This window comes from Acipenser ruthenus, chromosome 31 (assembly GCF_902713425.1).
Source record: "Acipenser ruthenus chromosome 31, fAciRut3.2 maternal haplotype, whole genome shotgun sequence".
Lineage (NCBI taxonomy): Eukaryota > Metazoa > Chordata > Actinopteri > Acipenseriformes > Acipenseridae > Acipenser > Acipenser ruthenus.
Window position 1 is genome coordinate 6499993 of NC_081219.1, and position 26002 is coordinate 6525994.

A 26002-nucleotide genomic window follows, 5' to 3' on the forward strand; every position below is an offset into this window, starting at 1 on the left:
AAGGAGAAACAGTCGGATGTAATTTGTTTTTTTTTTATTGAGTATGTCACATAAACATCTGAACCACCAAAGCATATATATATATATAATATATAATAATGTGAACATTTATTTTACGAATCAAAACAAGAAAATGTAAATAAATAAACATCTGAACAGACATCAGAAAACTGAAACGATAGCAATAAATTTAACTTTTTAATCGGTTTATTATCAGATGAGCAAAAGCAACTGAACAACGTAGATAAATAAACTTAGAAAAAAACATTTTACAGAGGCGCACAGCACAAGAAGTATTAAAAAAAGTCTTAATTTTCTTTTTTTTTGACAAAAGGGGTTTCCTTTACCTTGAGTCTAAGGCTGTTCACAATCAACACAGATAATGCGCTTCTCCACGCCGCCTTTCTGTACAGGGCACAGCTGTCCGAAGTTTTATTTTTATTGCACTTGCCAACCTGGCATTGGCGTCTCTTGTGGCTCTCAGCGGGGTTGCCAGCTTCAGCTGTAGGTACACGCTTGGCAGTCTCCCTCTGTTCCAAATGCTTCTTGCGAAGTTGCTGTGCTAACTGTAAAATATGTTCTCTCCTTGGTAAATTCTTCTCCGTGCATTCTTTGTAACGTACCCAGGAGTTGATGGCTGCTAGGTCCAATACATTGTAAAACACCTGAACAGACCACAGTCGGGAGCCAGCTTTCACAGAATACTTCCGTGCCATCTAATCCAAAACATCAACTCCATATTTTGTTGCGTTGTAAAACTCCACGGTCTCTGGTATTTATTTTCGCTAGTCCCAATGCTAATTGACTGACCAAAGCAGCGCAGCTGGTAAGCAGGCTCCAGCCTTCAAAACGCTGATTGAAAACAATAGTCTGTCAGTCATTCACTCATGAAGAGAGTAGAGACTAATCTAATTACAGCTAAACGCATTGCGACTGGTAAATAAAAATAATAAAGTAGAATACCTTTCTGTATAATCACAATACAATTGTTTTATGTGTGGCCGTCAATGTGACTGCTCCCGGGGCTTTTAGGTGTAATGTAATATGTCTCCTTTATTTCTGCACTCCCGTGTTTCATGCTTTGTGAGAATATTTAATACATGCGGACAGAAAGGTACATGAACGCACAGCCCCATATGTGCTACACGACTGGAGAAAATTACATTTTAAAACCAAAAACCACGAAAATGACTGCCGCGGGGCTTCTAGTGTTAAAAACTATTATGCATATTAAATTGATTACATCAGTTTATGCATATATAGTAGTAATTTAAATATTTTTTTGGATTTGTACTAGTTGGGGGTCAAAGCAAAATCCCAAAAAACGTTGTTTAAATCCATAACAAGTCAGAGTTACAACCAATTGAGAAAAAAAAAAAAAATTAAAAAACAGTTTAGTAACAAGAGTGTTGCCCAATGCTTATATTTAAATTGTGTTAAGGGACATGATAGAGTCCACTTTTTTTTTTTTTTTTTTTTTTTTTTTTTTAATAAATTTAGTTGTTGCCTATTATTTTCTCCCAATTTGGAATGGCCAATTATTTATTTATTTTTTTAAGCTCAGCTCACTGCTACCACCCCTGTGCTGACTCGGGAGGGCAAAGACAAACACACACTGTCCTCTGAAGCGTGTGCCGTCGGCCGACTGCATTTTTTCACACTGCGGACTCAAATGCAGCCACCCAAGAGCTACAGCGTCGGAGGACAACGCAGCTCTCGGGCAGCTTACAGGCAAGCCCGCAGGCGCCCGGCCAGACTACAGGGGTCGCTGGTGCGCGTTGAGCCGAGGACACCCTGGTCGACCTAACCCTCCCTCACCCCAGGCGACGCTTGGCCAATTGCTCACCGCCCCGTGGGAGCTCCCGTCCTCGGTCGGCTGTGGAATAGCCTGGACTCGAACTCGCGACTTCCAGAGTATAGAGCGCATCCTGCACTCCACGTAGAGCGCCTTTACTGGATGCGCCACTCGGGAGCCCCCACATTTTGTTTTAATTAAGCGATGACTGGTACTTGCTTACAATTTGCCCAGCATTACAGAATACCTGGGGACTGACGTTGCCGGGATGCTTCATACTTCTGACCAAAGATACAAGTTTTGGAACGATCGTGGTTGTTTTTCTTCATTTTTACGGGGTAGTTCAAATGAATAAATGCAGATTTGGTTTCAAGTTTTGTAGGGTGTCATCTCCAGAGGTCGCGTTTACGCAGGACATTTTAATAAAACGCAAACAGTAACAGCAGTCCGTTTCTAAAATGCAGATGTAAAAGACAACATTTCCTCTTTTCATCCCTATCCAATAATTTTGTTTATTATAAAGTAGGTATATGCAATGCAACATGTAAAAATGGTTCCACTGCTCCCTGCGTCCTCTTTCTTTTATTTATTTATTTTTTTAAAAGCAGTGGAGGTCTCAGTATCCCATGTAGCACTGCACATGTCTCTGGTATTAGAGCGACTCAGTAATCTGTAGCAGAGCATCTTACCTGTTGACTCTCAGCCAAGAATTTTGACAAGATTAATTCTCAAACTGAACGCATTAGGGATTCAAGGAAATGCATGCACATGAATTAGGGAGTGGTTAACATGTAGAGAACAGAAAGTACAGATTAGAGGAGAAACCTCAAAATGGAGCGAGGTAACCAGTATTAGATCCTTTGCTCTTCCTAATCTACATTAATGACTTAGATTGTGGTATAGTAAGTAAACCTGTTAATTACTATATGCGTAATATTTTTTAAAGCGTTACTAACAATGTTACACAGTAATCCACAGCTCCACATGTATTACTGCAGTTATTATTTTTTTTACCCTTTCATAACGTGGATAAATCGATGCATCTGCTTTTTTGGAGAACGATATATTGACAGTGAAAAATTAAGCATCACCTCAGCCTTACCATGATTTTTGAGCATGTGTTCTACTTGTAACATAAGAAAGTTTACAAACAAGAGGAGGCCATTAGGCCCATCTTGTTTGTTTGGTTGTTAGTATCTTATTGCTCCCATAATCTCATCAAGCAGCTTCTTGAAGGATCCCAGGGTGTCAGCTTCAACAAGATTACTGGGGAGTTGGTTCCAGACCCTCACAATTCTCTGTGTAAAAAAGTGCCTCATTTTCTGTTCTGAATGCCCCTTTATCTAATCTCCATTTGTGACCCCTGGTCCTTGTTTCTTTTTTCAGGTCGACATTGGGGACCCATATCCCTTGGGTCGACATTGTCAATACCTTTTAGAATTTGGAATGCTTGAATCAGATCACCGCATAGTCTTCTTTGTTCAAGACTGAACCGATTCAATTCTTTGAGCCTGTCTGCATATGACATGCCTTTTAAACTCCGTATAATTCTGGTCGCTCTTCTTTGCACTCTTTCTAGAGCAGCAATTGTAGCGAGGTGACCAGAACTGAACACAATTTTCTAGATGAGGTCTTATTAATGCATTGTAAAGTTTTAACATTACTTCCCTTGATTTTAAATTCAACACTTTTCACAATATATCCGAGCATCTTGTTGGCCTTTTTTATAGCTTCTCCACATTGTCTAGATGAAGACATTTCTGAGTCAACATAAACTCCTAGGTCTTTTTCATAGATTCCTTCTTCATTTTCAATATCTCCCTGGGGCAGGATGGCTGCAGTGGTGACGTCACTGTCCCGGAAGAACACAAACACACAGCAGCTGTGGGTTAAAACCGAGACGCGAAAGCGCTCGTTTTCTTTATTAAATAATAATGAAATGAAGGGTTTTATACAAACCACAAAACAAACGGGCACAAGGGCCAAACAAACCAGACAAACAAACAAGTAAGTGTCGTGCTGGCTAACCCAGCACGTTTTAACAGTTGTTATTTTTAGATTGTCTCCTCTCTATCTCCTCTCTGTACACCCCACCCCGACTGAGTGACAATGTGCGTCTTTTATGCAGTTGTACCGAGACTCGATTGCGAATCAATCATTCAATTAGAATCTCGGTACAACTGCACATGGATTAATTACGTGTCCTTCCCCGTGCTCACATAGTATTACATTTTAATCAGCACGTGAAGTGATGTGCAACCCTCGTGGCTAAATACAAATATACATTTTATCACACGTGCTACACAGACCCATTTATATCTCGTGTACCAATGACTATACACCAACATTTAACACACTACATGCAACATATAAACAAACAATACGCACAAGGCAGGGTCACACTGCCACTCTCCCATATGGTATTTATAACGCACATTTTTATTGCCTACGTGCAGTACCTTACACTTTTGTCTATTAAATGTCATTTGCCGTGTGTCTGCCCAGTTCTGAAAGCTGTCGATCATTTTGAATGACCTTTGCTGCTGCAACAGTGTTTGCCACTCCTCCTATTTTTGTGTCGTCTGCAAATTTAAGAAGTTTGCTTACTATACCAGAATCTAAATCATTAATGTAGATTAGGAAGAGCAGAGGACCCAATACTGATCCCTGTGGTACTCCACCTCTTATCAGTACTTTCTGTTTTCTACATGTTAACCACTCCCTAATCCATGTGCATGCATTTCCTTGAATCCCTACTGCGTTCAGTTTGAGGATTAACAGTAGGTAATTTGCATTGTACAGTAGAAACCAGGGCGCTACATGGCGCTTTCTATTGAGCGATCTTTACACTGCGAGTGCTTCCTAACAGTAGCGAGTCAAGCTCAGAGCTGCTTCGCTGGAGGTTCAAAATGGCAGACCTGCATGCGGTGGCTGCAGATTGATTTTTTAAAATATGAATTTGTTTGACCAACGCATGTGTGACAAGTAATATTTTTGTTGTCATTTTGGCTTTTTAAAACCGATTTATGGTATTTTTTATAAGTGATGATTATTTTAGGACTATTGAACTATTTATAACTTGAGAAATATGACTTGTGCTTCAAGATGCTAAACCAAAAAAAAGATTAGGGGCCGAGCCATTTTCGCCTGTTTTTACTGCTGTTAGATTTGTGGCTATAACTCCAACTATTAAGGTTACAGGTACATGTGCACACACTAGGCTTTCATGAAAATAAGTGAAATAGGCTGAAACTCACCTTGTTCAATACAAATAACAAAAACCACAGAAAAGGAGAGAGAGTTTTTAGAAAAAAACATTATTTATTATTTATAAAAAATATTTTAGCATGGCCAGCTCAAATCTGTCAGTTCACAATGAAACTTCAACATGTAGGGAACATGGAAAAAAAATGAACAAATTGGATGATAAATAAGGGAATTATGGCCATATACAAAAGAGACCAAAAGCAACCAAAAAAAAAGATTCATTGAAAATGTGCAAAAGGAAACAAAAAAGAAACAAAAACCCGTTCAAATTATTCATCCCAGGTACCCTGATTTATTATTATTATTATTATTATTATTTATTTCTTAGCAGGCTCCTTTATCCAGGGCGACTTACAGTCGTAAAACAAAAATACATTTCAAGAACCACAGTACAAGTAATAATACAATTAAGAGCAAGATTAATACAATGACTTTGGTTCCAGCAAGTACAAGTATGACAAAATACGATTCAGTAACGGAGCAGATAAGTGTCCGTGATAGTTACATCAGGATATAATTAAATTCAAAATACTACAGATTAAGTAATTTGACAGATTACAGTACTCTAAAGTAAAGGATCAAATGCAAAAAAATAGGGGGCAGATAAGAGCAAGTAAAGCGCATTTAAGGAAGAGTGATAAGTGTCCAGAGGGAACAAAAGAGGAGTTTTACAGGTGAGAGGACCCAAGACTGACCCTTGGGGGGACTCCTGTTGAGAGAGGGCGAGGTGTGGAGGTTGCTCCACGCCAGGTTACCTGATAAGTGCGATTGGAGAGGTAGGAGGAGAACCAGGCCAGAGCAGTGCCAGAGATTCCCAGGTCAGCGAGAGAGGATAGTTGAATAGAGTGATCGACAGTGTCAAAGGCAGCAGAGAGGTCGAGGAGAATTAGGACAGAGGAGAGAGAGGCAGCTCAGGCAGAGTTAAGTGGTTGGAGAGGAAAGCAGAGAGCTGGCGGTGTACAGCCCGCTCGAGGGTTTTGGAGAGGAAGGGTAGCAGGGAGACAGGACGGTATCTCTGGAGGGAGGTGGGGTCGGGGTAGGTTTTTTAAGGAGGGGAGTGATAGAAGCTTGTTTGAAGGCAGAGGGAAAGAGACCAGAAAGGAGAGAGATGTTGAGAAGGGAGGAGATGAAGAGAAGTAGAGCAGGAGCAGTAGCTTGAAAGAGGTGAGTGGGGAGGGGTCCAGGGCACGTGGTGGGTTTGTGACCCTGGAGCAGGGAGGAGAGGTAGGAGTCTGAGAGGGGGGAGAGAAGGTGGAGTAGTGGTTAGGGCTCTGGACTCTTGACCGGAGGGTTGTGGGTTCAATCCCCAGTGGGGGACACTGCTGTTGTACCCTTGAGCAAGGTACTTTACCTAGATTGCTCCAGTAAAAACCCAACTGTATAAATGGGTAATTGTATGTAAAAATAATTTGATATCTGTATAATGTGAAATAATGTATAATGTGATATCTTGTAACAATTGTAAGTCGCCCTGGATAAGGGCGTCTGCTAAGAAATAAATAATAATAATAATAATAAAGAAGGAGGGTGAGTTAGTAGGGGATGCAGTGGGTGTAGGGGTTGGAGCGGGAGGGGGTGCGGGGGAGGGAGAGGTGTTAAAGAGTTTGCAGATATCTGAGATTTTAGAAGAGAAGAAAGAGGCAAAGTCATCAGAGGAAATTGAGGAGGGAGGAGGAGGGGGGAGGGTTTAGGAGGGAGGAGAAGGTAGATAATAGTTTACGTGGGTTATTAGTGGAGGCTTGTATTACAGATTGGAAATAAGTACATTTAGCAGAGGAGAGAGAAGAGGAGAAGGAGGAGAGGAGAGTGCGGTAGAGGTCTAGGGCAGCAGGGAGTTTGGTTCTCTTTCATTTCTTTTCAGCAGATCGCAGTGTGGTTCTTGCTGAGCGGAGCGCAGAGGAGAACCAGGGTTGGGAAGGGGAGGGGACAGAGGGAGTCGAAGGAGGAGAAGAGGGTGGAGGTAGTAGAGTCTACAGAGAGTTGGGAGAAGGAGTCGATAGGAGGGAGGTGAGAGACAGCAGTGGAGGCAAGGACAGAGGGGGAGAGAGAGCGGAGGTTACGGCGAGAGGTGACAGCGGGGGTAGGAGAAGCAGGGAGAGAGGGGAGAGACAGAGACAAATAGATGAAATAGTGATCAGAGAGGAGTCGAAGGAGTGAAGTAGAGGGATGAATCCGGCAGAGTGACTGGGGTCGGAGAAATGGATATTGAAGTCACCTAACAGGACAGCTGGGGTAGACAGAGAGGGGAGGGAGGAGAGTAGATAGTCGAGTTCATCGAGAAAGTGAGCGAGAGGTCCAGGGGGGTGGTACAGTACAATTAGCAGGAGTTGACAGGGAGAGGTTAGTTGGACAGCATGAAATTCAAAGGTGTTGACAGAGAGTGAGGAGAGGTCAGAGAGGACAGAAAAGAGTAAGGAGTGAGAGAGGAGAACACCAGTCCCACCTCCCTGTCCAGTGAGACGCGGGGTATGGGACAAGATGTAGAGAGAGTTACAGTGTTATCAGAGGACAGCCAGGTTTCAGTGAGAGCAAGGAAATTGAGAGAGGTGGGAGGCAAAGGCAGAGATGAAATCAGCTTTGTTAGCAGAAGAGTGACAGTTCCAGAGTGCACCAGAGAGGGGCGAGGGCGAGAGGACAGAACAGGGATGTGAGAGACAGTCATAGCAGGACAGACGAGACAAATAGGTACAGTGGGAGCGGTGGGGTGGAAGGTACAGACCTGACTAGTAGATGGCATCTTCCAGAGCGCTGTTAGGTTCGGATCTATTCCAACAGCGTCTCGGCGCAGGCCTCCCCTCGCTGGACTCCCACAGCTAGACTCCCACAGCTAGACTCCCGGCTCTTTTGTTGAGGCTCTTCGGTTGGCTGGCGCTTCGTGCTGGCGTGGAAATAGCCTGCCTGATTAATATAACAACTGGGTGGGAAAAGAAACAACTAAACTGTGTGGAAGCCAATCAAATAGCAAATCAACTTCTATTCAGTTTAACCAATTTGGCACAAGAGGGAGCTGTTCACTTTGGCTTGAATGGCCAGCAAGGTGGCGACCAGTGCTTGTCTTGTGCATCTGATCCACAAACACGAAAAACAAATATGTATTTATCGGGAAATAGGTCCTTATGCCTTTGAAGTCGCCATTTCTCTTATTTTGTAAATTTTTTGTGTGAAAATGTTTGTTTACTGCACAAGGTAGGTCTGTTTATCCGCGTCGCAGCAACATTCCAAAACACTCGCATTCAAGCCTGTCTCTTACTATTGTCATCTACCGGAAATACACAAGTAGGACCTCGTTTGAAAGCCCTGTCTCTCACAGTGCCTGTGTAAAAATAGTTAGAGCCATTGGGCAGACCCTAAAGAGTTAAAGCGACTGTTTTAATACACCGTGATGTATTGCTGCTGCTGTTATACTGCTCGCTCCTAACAGAACGCTCAATAACTGCTAACATGTTACGGGGCGCCAAGAGAGAGCGCTCTGCTATTGAATGCACTGCAGGTTGTTGTTTTCGTGTCATGCATCTTGCATTTTCATTTATGTTTTTCTCTTTTGGTTCCCAACAGCTGAAGGAGTATCAGCAGAAAACCACCCCAATATCAAATGCAGGGGCCAAGAAAAAGAGGAAGGTGCGAGACGGGAGCCGTCCAGACACCCCCTCCAATGACAGACACTCCCCTGACAATGTGAGTCAAGTTGGAATTCCTTATGAGCAATAGCTTATCTTGCCATGCTCTTCAAATAAAATACTACTGTGTGTTTTATTAAAGTACTTTGCTCAGTTCTGTTTTATTCACCCTCTTTTCATTTCTGTGTACCTGTTTCAGTTTCATTAGTCTGTTTCATTAGATTTTGCAGTGTAATATGCCTGAGTTTTACAATTGAACATTTATATACAGGTAACCACTTCCTTGTTAGGCCTAGAACATTTCGATTTTGCATGAGATGAAATAGATCTTCTACGTCATAACATTTCAATTAAAAAATAACTGACAGTGGAATTTGGCATTTTAGATTTGAAATAGAAGCACATACACTATTTGAGTGATATTTATCACAATTACTAATGAGTGAAAATGTTTCTCCCATAAAATGGTGTACTGTACACATGCATTCTTTATGTAGGCACCACTTCCAAAATGCAAGCTGCTGTTTATTTTTTGGAGTTAAGGGATACTGTGGTATTTAGATTTCCAGAAAGCTTTTGACAAAGTCCCGCATAAAAGATTAATTCTCAAACTGAACGCAGTAGGGAAATGCATGCACATGAATTAGGCAGTGGTTAACATGTAGAAAACAGAAAGTACTGATTAGAGGAGAAACCTCAAAATGGAGCGAGGTAACCAGTGGTGTAACACTGGGATCAGTTTTAGGTCCTCTGCTATTCCTAATCTACATTAATGATTTAGATTCTGGTATAGTAAGCAAACTTGTTAAATTTGCAGACGACACAAAAATAGGAGGAGTGGCAAACACTGTTGCAGCAGCAAAGGTCATTCAAAATGATCTAGACAGCATTCAGAACTGGGCAGACACATGGCAAATGACATTTAATAGAGAGAAGTGTAAAGTATTGCATGCAGGCAATAAAAATGTGCATTATAAGTATCATATGGGAGATACTGAAATTGAAGAAGGGACTATGAAAAAGACCTAGGAGTTTATGTTGACTCAGAAATGTCTTCATCTAGACAATGTGGGGAAGCTATAAAAAAGGCCAACAAGTGTTGAATTTAAGTCAAGGGAAGTAAATGTTAAAACTTTACAATGCATTAGTAAGACCTCACCTAGAATATTGTGTTCAGTTCTGGTCACCTCGTTACAAAAAGGATATTGCTGCTGTAGAAAGAGTGCAAAAGAAGAGCAACCAGAATTATCCCTGGTTTAAAAGGCATGTCATATGCAGACAGGCTAAAAGAATTGAATCTATCCAGTCTTGAACAAAGAAGACTGTGGCGATCTGATTCAAACATTCAAAATCCTAAAAGGTATAGACAATGTCGACCCAGGGGACTTTTTTGACCTGAAAAAAGAAACAAGGACCAGGGGTCACAAATGGAGATTAGATAAAGGGGTATTCAGAACAGAACATAGGAGGCACTTTTTTACACAGAGAATTGTGAGGGTCTGGAACCAACTCCCCAGTAATGTTGTTGAAGCTGACACCCTGGGATCCTTCAAGAAGCTGCTTGATGAGATTCTGGGATCAATAAGCTACTAACAACCAAACTAGCAAGATGGGCTGAATGGCCTCCTCTCGTTTGTAAACTTTCTTATGTTCACTGTGCTGAGGGATAATCAGCGTCTTTGAAATTTTCTTGTACCCTTCTCCTGCTCTGTGCCTCTCTAACACTTTATCCCTGACTTGTTTCGAAAGCTTGAAGCTTGGTCTTCATGGTTGCTTTGTTGGATCACTATGTGAGTTGCAGCTTGAAAGTCTTTATATACCTGAGGGAAATTACGTACAAGTTAAACTACTTTGAGTACACACAGGCTGAAACCATTTCACTAATTTTGTGACCTTTCAAACAAATCATTTGCATCTGAGCTGATTTAGGGCTGCAGTAACAAAGGGGTTGAATACTTATGCAACTGAGATTAATCTGTTTTTCTCTGTTAATCTTACTTATTTATATTCTATATGCATTTTTTTTAACTTTATCAGTGTGGAGTAGTTTGTGTTGATTCTACATGTAAAGTCTAATTTGAAAGTAATCTGTGCTCACTCTACTGCTTGTGTTCACTGTTCAGGAAAGTAAAAAACCTAATCTGGCTGACCAGCCTTTTCGCTCGGCAAAAAAGTAGCGCACTGCATTGAATATTCCTAACTCTGTTTTTAATATATATATTATACAGTACCATTGTACTTTCACACTGATAACATTACATTATACCTTGTTCTAAAATACAGTGGTCAGGTACCACATGGTACATTTTTTATAGGGGTAGCAGACACTTTTACTTCTCCAAAAAAATACTTCATTTACACGTTGGCTTTTTATTAATATTTTTTGTAGAGAAGCAGAATTACAAATTTTGTTTGCAAATTAATTTTTTGGGGGAGTTGTTTTTACCAGCGCCACAAGATAATTATTTATCGAGTCAGTGTTGATATATTCTTTGTTGACAATTATAAATACTTTACATAAAATATGAATTATCAAGCATTAATTGAAGAAAGAGCAGAATAACTTAGTTTTTAAATAACTGTTCACTATTTCAAGCTAATCAAATAAACAAACAAAAAAATACTATAGAGATTTGTTTTTACTGATTACTTCAGCTCGTCCTATGATACCTACTTTTACCATAAACCATCCGCTCAACCGTGCAGTCGAGCACGTTTTTAATTAATTCCTTATGCTGCTGTTGTTTAACGCATTTGGCTTTTATTAATATCTTTCTGTTCCTTGTAATGTCTAAAATATGAAAAAATTGCCCCTTACCTATGGAGAAGCTTTTGAAAAAAATAAGTAAATTGGAGTTTTCGTACATCTACACTTCCTGAAATGTGACCACTAATAAGTGTAATTAGATGCTGCAGTGAAAAACAAGGAGTATACACTTCTAACCGCTAGTAGAGATGGCCGGTTCAGTCACTGGAAAATCCTGCAATTTTAATTAATGTGGATGTTAATGTGTGCTCGACCGCCCGGTTGAGCTGGCCGTTAAATAATTAAATCTGGGTTTGAAACAAATACATCTTTGAATTATTTTTTATTTTTATTTATTTATTTTTGCACTTGGCAAGTCCAACATTTGCTAACATTTCTAACAAATAAATCTGTGAAAAAGTACATGTAACTTAAATTCTTTTTTTTTTTTTTTTTTTTTAAACTTGCCGATTTCAACATTTACCTAACTGATACATCTGAAAAACATTATCGTTCAGCAATTACATCTAAAAAAAAAAGAATCTGAAAAAGTAAATCTGGGTTAAAAAATAAATAAATAAAAATGCTAGCTACCGTTATATCTGAAGCTGACATGCAAACCCACGTCCATTGACGCGTTTGATTTGGCATTGTATGCTGCAGAGCTGCCTACACTTGTCACCCCATACATGGAAACCACCATTCCGGCTGTGTTCACTGCAGTTTCACTCACACTCGCCACTTCAAACATCATTTCTCTGGTTGTACAAGTCCTAGAGTGATCGTCAATGGCTCATTTGAAAGGTAAGAACTTGGACTAATTAGCTGTCATTTTATGTATTTATTTAAACTGCCCCTTTTGTCATAGTCGTGCCCCCCTTCCTGACTCTCTGCGCCGCCCGCTTCGCGTACCACTGATCTATATGCAGGTGTATGAAATGAACGATCAGCTTAGCAAAGAAACATACAATACATTGCTGACAGCAAGTAGCCTACTACTAGTGTTAGAAAATATATACTTTTATAGCCAGTTATTTAGTAAAAATAGTAGAACTACAGAAATAATAAAAAAGAAAGTCAAAATGTCCTTTTAACTTAAAGCGTTAGATGAATGAGGAATTGCACAATGCAATACTGAATTGCAGCTCTCTGGATCTGTAGCTAACCTCTTGTTAAAGGAGAGAAAGTTGAACTGTGTTCAGTTTTTAATGCATGTTCTGTTACTAAAACACATGGATCCGATGACTGAATCGATTTGCTAATCCTCTGCAAACAGGAATGAGAGTACTCTGCTGCATATCTCTCCCAGCGGTTTGGCTTGTCCCTTCCTATCACTCTTTTTGAGCTCGCTTTTCTCTCCATTTTCTAACCCTCTTCCAGATTCAGAACATTCTGAAGGTGTTGGTGTCTGATCTTTGTCTCTCTAATGGGGTAGCAGTACCTCCATTGGATAAAGGCCAGGTGAGGTCTCTATAGCTGGATTTCTCTTGCCACTGCATGCTTACATTTCTTCAGATGACTTGGGTAGCCTGTGGTTTTGCTCAGGTTAAGGTTTTCACCTTTTGAATTGTCTTTTATTTTTTTGTGTTTAGTGAGTATATTTTACAGTTTGCTGTTTTCTTTGTCTTGCATGGTTTGTGAGCATTGTGTCTTGGGTTCAGACTCCAGGGTTTCTTCTTGCTTAATATTTTGAAGATTAACAGTTAGTAGGACTGAGACTTGCCAAACCCTCCTTTTCAGTGGCACAATCAGACCCCTGCATGTTTTTTCTTAAGGATGTAAGGTACCAAAAAATGCAAAAATCTACCTTTTCAGCATTTGACACTACAATCTATCAAAGCCTTTAGCTGAGAGGCTTGGGAACAGATCTCTTCTGTTAGAAGATGGTTAGACCGAGCCAAGAGTGGGGAGGGGGGTGACATGTATTCAAATGGTAGGATCAAAACCTTGTCTTACACTACTTAAAACTGTGCAAGAAGTGGTGGTAGTCAATCACACTAGATAAATAATAAAATGCTTGCTAAATGTATTGGCCAATACAGTTGTTCTGAGAGATGGCAGTAATGTTGTGTTTGGTGAGTAAACTAATTATGCGAGTACCGTGTGGTACCGGGGACGTGAGTACTCTACTATGTGGCCCCATGTGTTTAACTGGGGTCTGCACAACTTTGAATAGTGTTTATGTTCAGGGATTTTTTTTACATATCCTGCTAAAGTATACGGAGGGTATGTCAGGGAGAAGGTTCCTGCAGCGGGACCTGCCTTTTAGTGGGAGCAGCGCTGAGCAGCTTGTTTTAGAAGTTTTATTAACTCAGCTGCTTTTTCCCTCACTGTGTGTTTTGTTTGCCTTTTTTGTGTTTATTTTTGCTTCCACTCTGCCTGTGTGTGGATGCGCCTGCATGCTATACCATTCTTGGTACAGCCACGTGGTTTACCCTGAAGCAACCCTGCACTGGGTGATACCACTGCTAGTACCCTAGTGGCAGCCACCTGCAATTGCAACTTGGGTTGTCTTGTAAATTTGGCGCCTGTGCCATCAGAACGACTCTCTCTCTCTCTCTCTCTCTCTCTCTCTCTCTCTCTCTCTCTCTCTCTCTCTCTCTCTCTCTCTCTCTCTCTCTCTCTCTCTCTCTCAGTGGATCCCCACAGTATACCGTTTTACCTACACTTAGGGACTTAGTCTTTAATGCCAAATCAGAAGGTTCCAATCGGTGATAAAATATAAAACGGGAAAGATAGGAAAATGTTCTGTTATGTGAATTGTGTGTCCATTGCTAAAATGTGCTCCTCTTGTTTGCTAGCAGCTTGTGCTTGTTTGTGAGTGGTTGTGAATGTTTATGCTGTGTTTCCCTGGCAGGCCTACACTGATGGTGAAGTGGGCAGCCCCCCCAGCGGACAGCTGGTTGAGGACACGCCTGGCGTGTTGTTTCACGCCTCCATTGTGTCTAACAGCAGCAGCAGCAGCAGCACTAGTGCTACTAACTCTGAGTGTGTAACCTCGTCGCTTCACTGTGAACCCAACTTGCAGGTTTGTCTGTGTCTATGTCTGCTGCTTAGTGTTGATGATCCAGCCTATTTTATCACTGATTCAGGCTATTTTCAATTATGTGAATTCCCTAATCCTTGCTGATTTGGCAATTCCCAAAAGAGAAACCAGGCTATATTTTTTTTTTTTCTGGAATTCTTGCATTTCCGTAACTATTTCTAAGTGTGTAACACCCATGTTCTAGGTAAATGCTGCTGATTTATCCTGAGAAATGTTTTCTAAAAAAGAACAAGCCTGGTCTTTTTATCAAAATCTCAAATTAGAGTAAAGCGGGCCTCCTTGGCTTTTAATACATTTTTCTTGACGCAAACCTTTTTTGTTCATAAACGGACAGCCTCGAGCAGATAACACTGAGGATTTTATATATTAATGCTGTGCATTTTTTGTGACAGTGTACTGGTTTTGAATGGACCAGTGTGCAGTAAAGAAAATGGATGGTTTCAGATGTAATTGAGCTGACCTGATATTGGTGCGTCTTTTTGTGTTGCTGTTATGTTTGTATGTTTTTATTTTTTTGTCTTGTGGCTAAACACTTGTTTTCAAATGGCTGGTAATAGCTCGTCATAACAATTTTGACTCTCTTACCAGAACCCCAGTGCAAATTGCAATGAAAACTCACAGGATGAAAGCAGGTAAGCAACAGTTTTTATACATCCATTCACAGCCATCATGGTCTGCTCTTTATTTCCAGCTGGCCTTTTAGAAGCAGTCTATATTGATAAAGCATGAGCAACACCCATCATACAAACCTGAAGAAAGGATGTCTGATTGTCAGGCTTGGAATTTAGTATTTTTAAGGTGGAATTTTTGAGCACATTGTAGTGTACGGTTTATCATTTTTGATACATCTCAGATTCAAATGACAGCTCTTGCAATACTAAACGCTAAAACATGTATAAAAGGAACATACCAATGCTGTGTGTGACTTGGGTGGGTGTTGCCATGCTGTGAACACTCGGATGTATTGAAATGCATGTTGTCAGCGCTCCAGGTAAGTTGCATAATGGGTGTTTTACGCATATAAAAAAATATGAATTACGCATGATATTTAAATGTAATGTGTAAAGAATACACAGCAATTTCACTGCACAGCTTCAGTTGGCATGTTTTCAAGCTTCTTGTACTTCGTTGGTTCTTTGCATCTCAATGGTCAATTGTGAATAAACTGCATGCAGTAGCTAGAGAATGGATCATAGGAATGCTGGGACAGCTACTGGGAATTGCAAGAAACACGTGACCAATAAGTCCAGGTGACCAATATGTCCGGGTTCTGTACAGTAGTTCAAAGTAACATTACAGTTAAAATGTAAGATTGTAGTTATTGCATCCTCCACAGGTTAGCATTAAAGTATGTACTTTATTTATTGAAAGTATTCATCAGTGTAGTAGCCAGCCATGAAAAATTACAGGCACTTACCCATGCACCTCCTGCCCCTTCCCTTCCCCAACTAAAGTTTTTTATAACAGAAGAAAAAAGATAAGAGGATATTCTTATATGTTGTGTATTTAAATACACAAGTTTAGTTAATATTTTTTTTTTCTGATATAATAGAATTTTGAGTACCTGAGGTTCTGAATTTGGAGGACCTGTGTGGGTTTTGTACAGTGCAAATAAGTAGCCTTTTCTTTGCAACAAAGAAATGTAGCAATGCCAGAATATTTATTGTAGACATATACTTAGTTTTAAATCCTAATCTGTCAAACTTGAATTTAACAGTGATGTCGTTATCCAAATACCAAGAAGACGAGTGCTTGCATACATGTTTTGTGTGATATTAATTATAAAATCACATTCAGCAATAAAATGATCTTAGCGGGTTGACAAGTCGGAGAGAGCTTAGCTGTGCGTCTTCTGACTTATACTCATGAATATGCATTTGACTTATACCGCAGACCGATGAACCTATTTCACAAAGCTTACAATTAAAAAAAATATTTAAGCACATGGTATGTGCAGACAGGTCAGTGTATATGTTAGGATCCCAAGTCGAAATACCACCCCATCTGCTTGGGGTTAAATTACATTATAAATAGCCGGAATCTTGTCGTTTTCTGCTTCGGGTTGTCTTGCGACCGAGTTATTTTAAAGGGAAATTTAATATAATAATAAAAAAAGTTAATGCTGTAATAAATACATTGCAGACCTTTTTTTTTTTTTTTCTAAGAACGTATAAATTATAGTTATCAAATGTATTTGACAGAAATTCATGTTTTTAATAATCAGTTTTATTAAAAACATAGTAGTACTCACTGGAACCGGATCCTTGGCTCCAAAGCAGGAACCTGGTACCTGGTTTCAAAGGAACCGGTTCGCACATAAACTGTGTTATTGTATAGAATTGTTAAATGTGCATAAACTCGGTCCACTAAACTGCAGTTTAGAAGCTGCTTCCACTAAGCGGTTTAGAATTTGAATATTAATAAGCTGGGTCCGCTAGGCTGTGGAGTACCAAGGGAATTTATTATTCTTTATTAGGCAGATCTATACTACGTTCTAATCAACATTATTACTTTGCCTCACCTTTTTTAAAAAAAAAAGTCGCTAATAGAAGGCCATTGCACACTGGATCCGATCATCAAAAAATGATCATGTGCATTCCCTATTGCACCTTGCGCACTGTGTCCGTAATTGTCTTACGACGGTGATGCATCAATTTTGGAATCAAAACAAATTCGATTTGATCCAATTTAAGGTGCGTTAAATTAAATTGACCAATGAAAAACGACTGGGAAGACACATGGTTTCTTGTAGTTTCCCTGAACAAAATGGAAAAACTAATTGTGTGTGTCGCCAAACAAAAATTACTTCAAAATCCAAAAAGGTATAGACCCAGGGGACTTTTTTAACCTGAAAAAAGAAACAAGGACCAGGGGTCACAAATGGAGAGTAGATAAAGGGGCATTCAGAACAGAAAATAGGAGGCACTTTTTTGCACAGAGAATTGTGAGGGTCTGGAACCAACTCCCCAGTAATGTTGTTGAAGCTGACACCCTGAGATCCTTAAAGAAGCTGCTTGATGAGATTCTGGGATCAATAAGCTACTAACAACCAAACTAGCAAGATGGGCTGAATGGCCTCCTCTCGTTTGTAAACGTTCTTGTGTTCTTAAAGTTATGAACTGGTAGTATACATAAACACATGGATTTTGTGCAGTATAGGTTATTACAAGCATATACGTATATACGTTTTTGTTTCAATTGTAGTTGAGGAAGTAAAGAAACAATGGCATAACCTGGAGACACATCAGAGAAAGAAGCGTGACAGGGCAAGAGCGGTCAGGGCTGAACAGTCAGAAAAGAGGGGCAGTACATGAAAGTGATGGAATTTCTGAATCCAACACAGAGAGTAGAGGGTCATTATGTATTTTCGGTAGTGCAATGCTAGCTCCCCAACTTTTAGATATATTTATTACAGGAATTTGAAATAAAATATTGGTCATATGGTTTCTGATGCTATGACAACTGTAAGCAGTTGTGTAATATCATGTTGTGTTTTTATATGTATTGCATAACAACATTATTGTAGATCTAGTAGAAACATAGTAATTAGCAAATGTTTTAACTTAGTGCACTAAAGAATAAAGTGGTTTATGGTGAGCGTTTGGTGATCATTAAGTTTATTTTTATTTATTTATATTTATATAGCGCCTTTAACCAAGGCGCTTAACAAATTTTAAACTAAACGGTACAATCAGGAAAAAATGGCTGAAGGAAGAAGGTATGTTTTTTGGGCAAGGGTGAGGAAGTAGAGAGTGTTGCTACAGTGAGAACAGAGGCTAGGGCAGGGTTGGGCAAACAGGCAGGGTCCTGACCAGGGGTTAGGGGCTAGGGCACGCAGTGGGATGAGCTAGGGTGAAAAGATGTGTTTTAAGGGAGGAGCGAAAACTGCGTAGTGTAGGGGACTGTTATATTGAGTGGGAGTTTTATACGACATTTAACATTATTTTGTGTTCAAAGTTGTGTAAGAGTTACAACAGAATTGTATTTTTTTTAATTTTTTTTTTATTAAAATACTGAAACTAGGTATATTTTCTACAAAGCCTCCACTGCACATCAGCTCTAGTGTGCAATGGATTGACTTTTTCAGGTGACGGATGCTATATGACGGAACGGATCAATGTGCAATGGCCTTAGTCGTTTCAAAGTCACTTGAACACGTTTAACTCACGCAGCCATGGTGGTATGAACCCGTACGGTGTCGCTGTAGTCTGCAATGACAGTGTTTGTGTTGCTACAGTGTACATTATGAATGTGACTTTCAAGCTATGTGAAGTATTCTGTACCAGTACATTCATTCGACACGATAAACACACAAAAATTCCCCAGAAATGACTGGTGGCTGATATTCTTATTTTTAAAGCGTGTGTTTGCTTGTTGTGCAGGCCTCCTGTCTCCTCCACGGAAAGCCTGCGACAGCTCTCCCAACAGCTGAATGGCCTGCTGTCCGAGGTAAGTGTAGCTTTACTTTTACTGTTTGCTTGAATCAAGAAGCTATGAGGATGGTAAACAGTCTCTGTTCTCTAGCATGTTAACAGTTCTAAAAAATATATATTTTCCTTTTTAAATTTCATTTTTACTGCAGTCCTATAGTTTACTACTTTGTATTACAGTCATCTTCATCCTACGTCAACGGGGATAGTGCAATAACAACTGCCAATGAAAAGGAGCTGGAGGTACGACAAAATATTTTTCATTGTCACCATTCAATGTGAAATGTGACTGTTCAAGGGCACATAAGAACCAAAAGTGTTTGATTAATTGAAAAAGAAGACTTTTCAGTATCCTACCTTAAAACAATCACTTGACTGGTGTTGTAGGTACTAAATCATTTTGATTGGCTCTTGTACTATGTGGAGACTTGTGAAGAGAGTTTGCTAATTCAGGGATCTGTGCTTCACTGACCTTCACAGTAGTGGGGAAACACCTTGGTAATCCAGAGCAAGCAGATAATACAGGTCCCACTGTAGATTTTGCACAATCTTGTCCCGGTCTCCAATTATGGGGATATGCAATTCTGTTTGAGTCCTGAAATGTTTTCTGCAAATATAAACTGCTCTTTCTCCTGAATGTTATTCCATTAAAAGAATAACAATTAACACTTCATTTGAGACTTGAATATAAGAGTCTGTATTCCTTTTTGTTTCTTGTGCTTCAAAGTTAACTAACAGCCACTCTGAGATGACTTGAAGTATATGGGTTTTTGAATTACAGGCCCCCAGTAATTAAGATGATGTACTGTACATGTATTGCTCCTGATGTTCAGTCATTGACTCAGTTTATTAAGATCATGTGTTTTGATTTAGATATTTAGAACAGGTTTTTTTTCTTTCTGTCTTGTGTTCTGCTTATAAACTGGGTAACATGCAAAGCCTGGAAAGATTGAAGTTTATAAACAGACATCTGTGGGAACCTCCACAGGACACATTGGCACTAAGGTTGTCCATTCCACATATGTATAGCTAAATCCTGGGACAAAAAAAATAACACAAATGAAATTCAGTCGCGTCTAAGCAATAGTATGTAAATTACATCTCCAAGGCTGTGAATCCAGCAACTTTGACAGCCACAGCATATTAAGCATACATGCCAACAGGCCCTATATGGTCGGGACAGCCCCGATTTTTGTAGCAAATGTCCTGCGTCCCGATGCTTAGGAAGAAAGTCCCGATATTTACACGGAGAAAATGTTATTCTGCACAGTAGAGTTAGTGAAAACCACACGCTGTGCTCTTTGTGCGGCTGACAAATCTGCTGATCACTAACTTACTGCTATACAAAGGTAAGAATGCTTCATTGTGTCACTGTTTACTGTCGTGCTGGTCATGTGGTGTTGAGTTGAGGGGATACGTCTATTATATGATAGTGTTTTTTGCACACGACCCCTCCCATGTGTATGATGGGTATAACACACCCCCCAGGGGACAAGAGTCCCGCTGAGCAGTTTCCAAATGTTGGCAAGTATGTGTTAAGAAGAAAAAAGTAAGAAAATGAATATAAGCAGTTAATCTGGCTAGTCTGAATATTTAAACAATGTGTTGTTTCCCTCCCTTTTCTCCTTTCACTGTCTCCAATTCCTTTGTTTCTTTGCATGCATGCACATCAGACACGAAACCAGGAGCTGGCAGCTGCCCTAGACTCCAGCAATCTAACAAACACACAGCTCTCTACAAAGATAAATGAACTGGTAAGATCCCTCAGCACAGTGCAGTCTCTACTGCTGCTCTCTGGCAGACTCTCTGTGTGGCTTGCAAATCTTCAAGGGCCAGGCTACCAATGCATGTATTTTCTGTTTTGTTGACTATTTATTTAATTTATTTTTCAATAATTTGTCATTTTAATATGGATAACAATTGTTTGAATAGGTATAGTTTTGTTAAATTAAAAATATAATTTGTGAAAATAAAATTTGAATCTTACACTCTAATCTCTCATAAATTAATGTTTTTTTTTTCCATTCATTTATTTTCATTATGAAATTATACTGAGCATCAAAATAAACTTATCACTATTATAACACATTTATGTTAAGGTATATAAGTGATGGACATTGACACTCGATCATTCATCCTTGACCATGACACGCTTAAGTGACTATGACTGAAGCATATGCACTTAATCGCCTAATTAGTGAGACAGTTGATTGGACACTGGATATGGAGGGATTTCAGCTGTTGAATTGCAAGCTTGAATAAAAGCAATAAAGAAAATCACAGAAAAAAAAACAATATGCCACATCTGTCAAGAGAGCAGCACCTTCGTGCAATTGGCATGATGGATCTAGGGCAGCGTACTGTGGCTCGCCGTCTTAGCTGCTCACAGCCAGCAATTTCAAACCTGGCGAGACGGTATAACCAGTGACACTGTCAATGACAGGCCAAGAACTGGGAGACCAAGGGTTACAACACCTGCCCGAGATAAACAGATCATTTTGCAGCATCTTCATGATGTCAGTTGTTAATCAGCACAATAAAAAGTCACTGCACCTGCTCTAAAACAGTTTTTCATTTTTCGATCTAGTGAATTTTATCCAAATATAAGTGATAAGTTTCTTTTTATGCTCAGTATATTAATTGTATTTATGTGCAGAGTAATTCTCTCATTCAGATTTTATGGTTGTCTCAGAGTGATGATAGGAAGTGTCAGATTTTCTGTTTAATTTAAACTACTAGGAATTTACTATTTGCATCTGGTAAACCATGAATTAAAATATCCTTGTTAGCACCTCTAGCTGCTTCACACCAGTATCACTATGTAAATAAAGCTGATGGAAGGTGACGTGGCCCGAGTTGTATTTATTTTTCTGTTGTTTGTTTAGAAGCAGCAATCCCAGGAACTCACAGACCAAATGCAGAAGGTAATTTCTCTCTCAGCAGTGGCCATTACTGTATTTACCAAGTGGGATTACTGCAGAAAATCAGTGAAGACTCTTCCCAAATTTCCACCCAGAATGACAATACCCAAACAGTGGCAATGCCTAGCTAGATTTTCACATGGCCAAAACTGTAGTGTTATAAAAATGGGGGATATTAAGAACAAGCATGTTTTTAGAGCGTTTTACAATGTTGCCAAGTTTAATTAATCTAGACATTTATATGTATTAAATATATTTTTATGAAGTGGTAAGTCTTCCACAGATAACTCACATGGTGAGAATGGTTTATCTAGTGCCTATTCAAGTGATATTCAGGTGCCTTGAATAAGTTGTGTTTTCCCCCTATGTTTTACATGGCTAATTATTTTTGTGGAATCCTTGAAAATCTGAAATTGACAAAGTAGGTAAAAAATAAATGATGTGCCTGTTACCCTGTCTAGGGATATGCTGGTAACCTGTGTACCCTGGACTGTTTGATGCCTGTGGATTGCTTAATGTATTCATTAATAAAGAGCACCCTTGATCTTTTATATTAAAGACTTTTTTCTCTCTTTTAGGAGCATAAGGAATTTGAACAGAAGTTCTTAAAAGAGCAGGGAGCTATGCGCGAGCAGCTGCAGGTGAGTCTCTGGTATTAACTTCTCCAACACTGCTTCTTCACAATAAAATGAATTTGCTTGCACACTAACTTCTGGATTAGACAGCAGCTCATTCAATTGAAAAACGAGAGAATATTTTGATACTGGAAGTAAGGCAGTTGTTTTGTACTTCAGTTATCTTCACACACTATAGTGGAGAGTTCTTTCCTACTGATTTCAATCCTAATGGTCTTGCTCCTGATATTTATTTATATTTTTCATAAGCACTTCAGCAGTTCTTTTTTTTTTCTTCCCACAAGGCACATATTTCCCATTGACATGAACCTAACAATGGCCATGGCTGATCCAGATTTTTACATGCCCAAAACTAGAGTAATGTAGGGCTATTAGGAACAAGCATGTTTTAAGTGCATTTTTAAATATTGCCCTAGAGTTAGTTGATCTACTAACACATTTTTTATTGTAAATCCTGTTATGAACTGCCAAGTCTGTCACACAAAGATCACACATTGGTTGAATCCTAAAATGTACATGTTTTTTTACATTTAAATAAAATGCATTTGTACTACATGCACCCTTCTAAAATAAACCTGAAATGAATTTATACAAATGTTGCCACAAGCTCACAAATGCACACTAATAAGATTCACCAACACACACAGATGTATCATTTGAACAAGTTTTGCTATCCCCCTTGCAGGTTCATATCCAGACGATTGGAATCCTGGTGTCTGAGAAATCAGAGCTACAAACAGCACTTTCCCACACACAGCAGGCTGCAAGGCAGAAAGCAGGTAAAATAACACAAACTCTTATTATTGAATTACAGAGAAGACCTACCTTCCACCATCTAGAATAAAACCATGACCCCTGTGTTTTCAATGACTTGTCTCATAAGCCAGTTGAGAGAGAGTTTTCACTTTGTGTGTTATGGAAACTCCCCTTCACTTTTAACTTGTGACCTGATATTGCTGCCTTCATTACAGTTCACTCAAAATAGAAACAAATAGCTAGTGTGTGTGTCATGAATGGAGGAAAAACTTTAAATGCGTATATATTAAAAATATGACTTCATTAGTTTCAATGTTCCTGCTCACAGCCAGCGTTTTCCGGCTTTCCACATACAGTATTTGTTTTACTTCAGGTTTACAACCTGTTCTGTCTGAGGTGCCTTTCTCTTTAGACTGTGCCATATGGGATTTGGTTTGTGTTTTTTTTTTATTATTATTATTATTAATAATAATAATAATAATAATAATAATAATAATAATAATAATAATAATAATAATAATAATAATATAATTAGGGCTTCTGATTTTCGGTATTAACCGATTTAAAACCTGATAAAACACCCCCAATACAAAAAAAATGAAATCAGTGGCTAGCCAATAAACACCGGAAAACACGGGAAAAACTGTGGAAATGGTTAATCAATTCACGTTGACTTTACCCTTTTCCCATTAAAAAATAAAACCTACTACAAAAATAATAATAAATACATTTCCCAGCTCTGCTGGGCAATGTCCCGCCTTCCTGACTTGCATCTATCATTGATTCGTTCTCAATACTTTAAACCCGCCCCAACTACTGAGTGACAGCACATTCCTACATTTCTATTGAGACTCCCTTGCGAGATTTAAAACGAGATTACAATGAGGATGGAGGCTTGTTAGCGGGATTTCAAGATGTATTACAGTTAAGATATGGAGAATTTAAAACAGAATTGTGGCGAAATGTACAAAAATGCCTACACACAAAAACCCCAGAAGAATGTGCCCATGACCATAGGGATTTCATTGAAGGAAAGAAGGTACAACTTAAGTGTACAAGTACTGTCGAGTTACTACTATACATATTTTGACACAAAATAAAAAAACGCTCAAGCATTTTGGAAAGTAACCGAAAACACTAATTTCATACAGTATATCAAAAACGAAAGTCCTGAAAAAAAACAGTTTACATAAAACTCAAAAATAGCTAAAAATAAGTACCAAAAAGTACAATTAATAAAACCCAAAAAACAGAAGCCCTATTTTTGTGCAGATGACACAAAAATAGGAGGAGTGGCAAACACTGTTGCAGCATTCAGAACTGGGCAGACACATGGCAAATGACATTTAATAGAGAAAAATGTAAAGTACTGCATGCAGGCAATAAAAATGTGCATTATAAATATCATATGGGAGATACTGAAATTGAAGAAGGGAACTATGAAAAAGACCTAGGAGTTTATGTTGACTCAGAAATGTCTTTGTCTAGACAATGTGGGGAAGCTATAAAAAAGGCCAACAAGATGCTCGGATATATTGTGAGAAGTGTTGAATTTAAATCAAGGGAAGTAATGTTAAAACTTTACAATGCATTAGTAAGACCTCACCTTGAATATTGTGTTCAGTTCTGGTCACCTTGTTACAAAAAGGATACTGCTGCTCTAGAAAGTGTGCAAAGAAGAGCAACCAGAATTATCCAGGGTTTAAAAGACATGTCATATACAGACAGGCTAAAAGAATTGAATCTTTTCAGTCTTGAACAAAGAAGTCTACGCGGTGATCTGATTCAAGCATTCAAAATCCTAAAAGGTATAGATAGACAGTGTCGACCCAGGGGACTTTTTTGATTAGAAAAAAGAAACAAGGACCAGGGGTCACAAATGGAGATTAGATAAAGGGGCATTCAGAACAGAAAAATAGAATGCACATTTTTACACAGAAAATTGTGAGGGTCTGGAACCAACTCCCCAGTAATGTTGTTGAAGCTGACACCCTGAGATCCTTCAAGAAGCTGCTTGATGAGATTCTGGGATCAATAAGCTACTAACAACAAAACGAGCAAGATGGGCTGAATGGCCTCCTCTCGTTTGTAAACTTTCTTATGTTCTTATATAATACATGGATGAAGGCTATATTTGCATCCTGATCCATTTAAAAAAAAAAAAAAAGACATAATACCACAGTCGTGATGTCAAAATGGCATATTCGTCTAGATTATAAGAAAGTTTGAGAATTAATCTTTTATTCGGGACTTTGTCAAAAGCTTTCTGGAAGTCTAAATAAGCCATGTCATATGCTTTGCAATTATCCATTGTCGATGTTGCATCCTCAAAGAAATTCCTAAAACCATGCTGACTACGGTCTCGTAGTTTATGAAGTCACATAAACCCTAGATGGAATTATTTTCCTGTAACTCACTGAAACCCATCTATTATTCTATATGTATTTGTTTGTTTATTTTTTAGGCAAGTAATGAATATGCAATATAATATTACATTTTTACTTGTTTGTTTGGAAAATGAACTATAATGTGACTGCCTCTCTCTTTCTACCAGTGGAGGTAGAGGAACTTGGCAACAGGCTTCAGTCAACCAGACAACGAGTGGGAGAGCTGGAAAGAACCTTGTCCTCTGTGTCCACGCAGCAGAAACAGTTTGAAAAGGTACAGAGTGAAGTCTTTCGAGTGAAGTCTGCCATGCTACCCCTCTGCTTCGCACCCTCCGCTGACTACCTATCTCTGCTCGCATTCAATTCAAGACCCTTGTTCTTGCCTACCAGTCTTCAACACAC

The 26002-nt window shown here is 39.1% G+C and overlaps 1 protein-coding gene across 4 annotated transcripts in view; it reads left to right on the plus strand.

Annotated features, from left to right (window-relative positions):
- LOC117964728 (golgin subfamily A member 2-like) overlaps positions 1-26002 on the plus strand; it is a 79958-nt gene that overhangs the window by 3682 nt on the left and 50274 nt on the right. Inside the window, exons 2-12 of one of the 4 annotated variants that reach the window (XM_059005379.1) lie at positions 8618-8737; positions 12806-12886; positions 14283-14453; positions 15060-15103; positions 18854-18920; positions 19082-19144; positions 20575-20655; positions 21787-21825; positions 22401-22463; positions 23143-23236; positions 25768-25874. In XM_059005379.1, the coding sequence (XP_058861362.1) occupies positions 8618-8737; positions 12806-12886; positions 14283-14453; positions 15060-15103; positions 18854-18920; positions 19082-19144; positions 20575-20655; positions 21787-21825; positions 22401-22463; positions 23143-23236; positions 25768-25874 (930 nt within the window). The remainder of the gene's footprint in view (positions 1-8617; positions 8738-12805; positions 12887-14282; positions 14454-15059; positions 15104-18853; positions 18921-19081; positions 19145-20574; positions 20656-21786; positions 21826-22400; positions 22464-23142; positions 23237-25767; positions 25875-26002) is intronic. The other 3 variants (XM_059005381.1, XM_059005380.1, XM_059005382.1) reach the window with 3 other exon arrangements.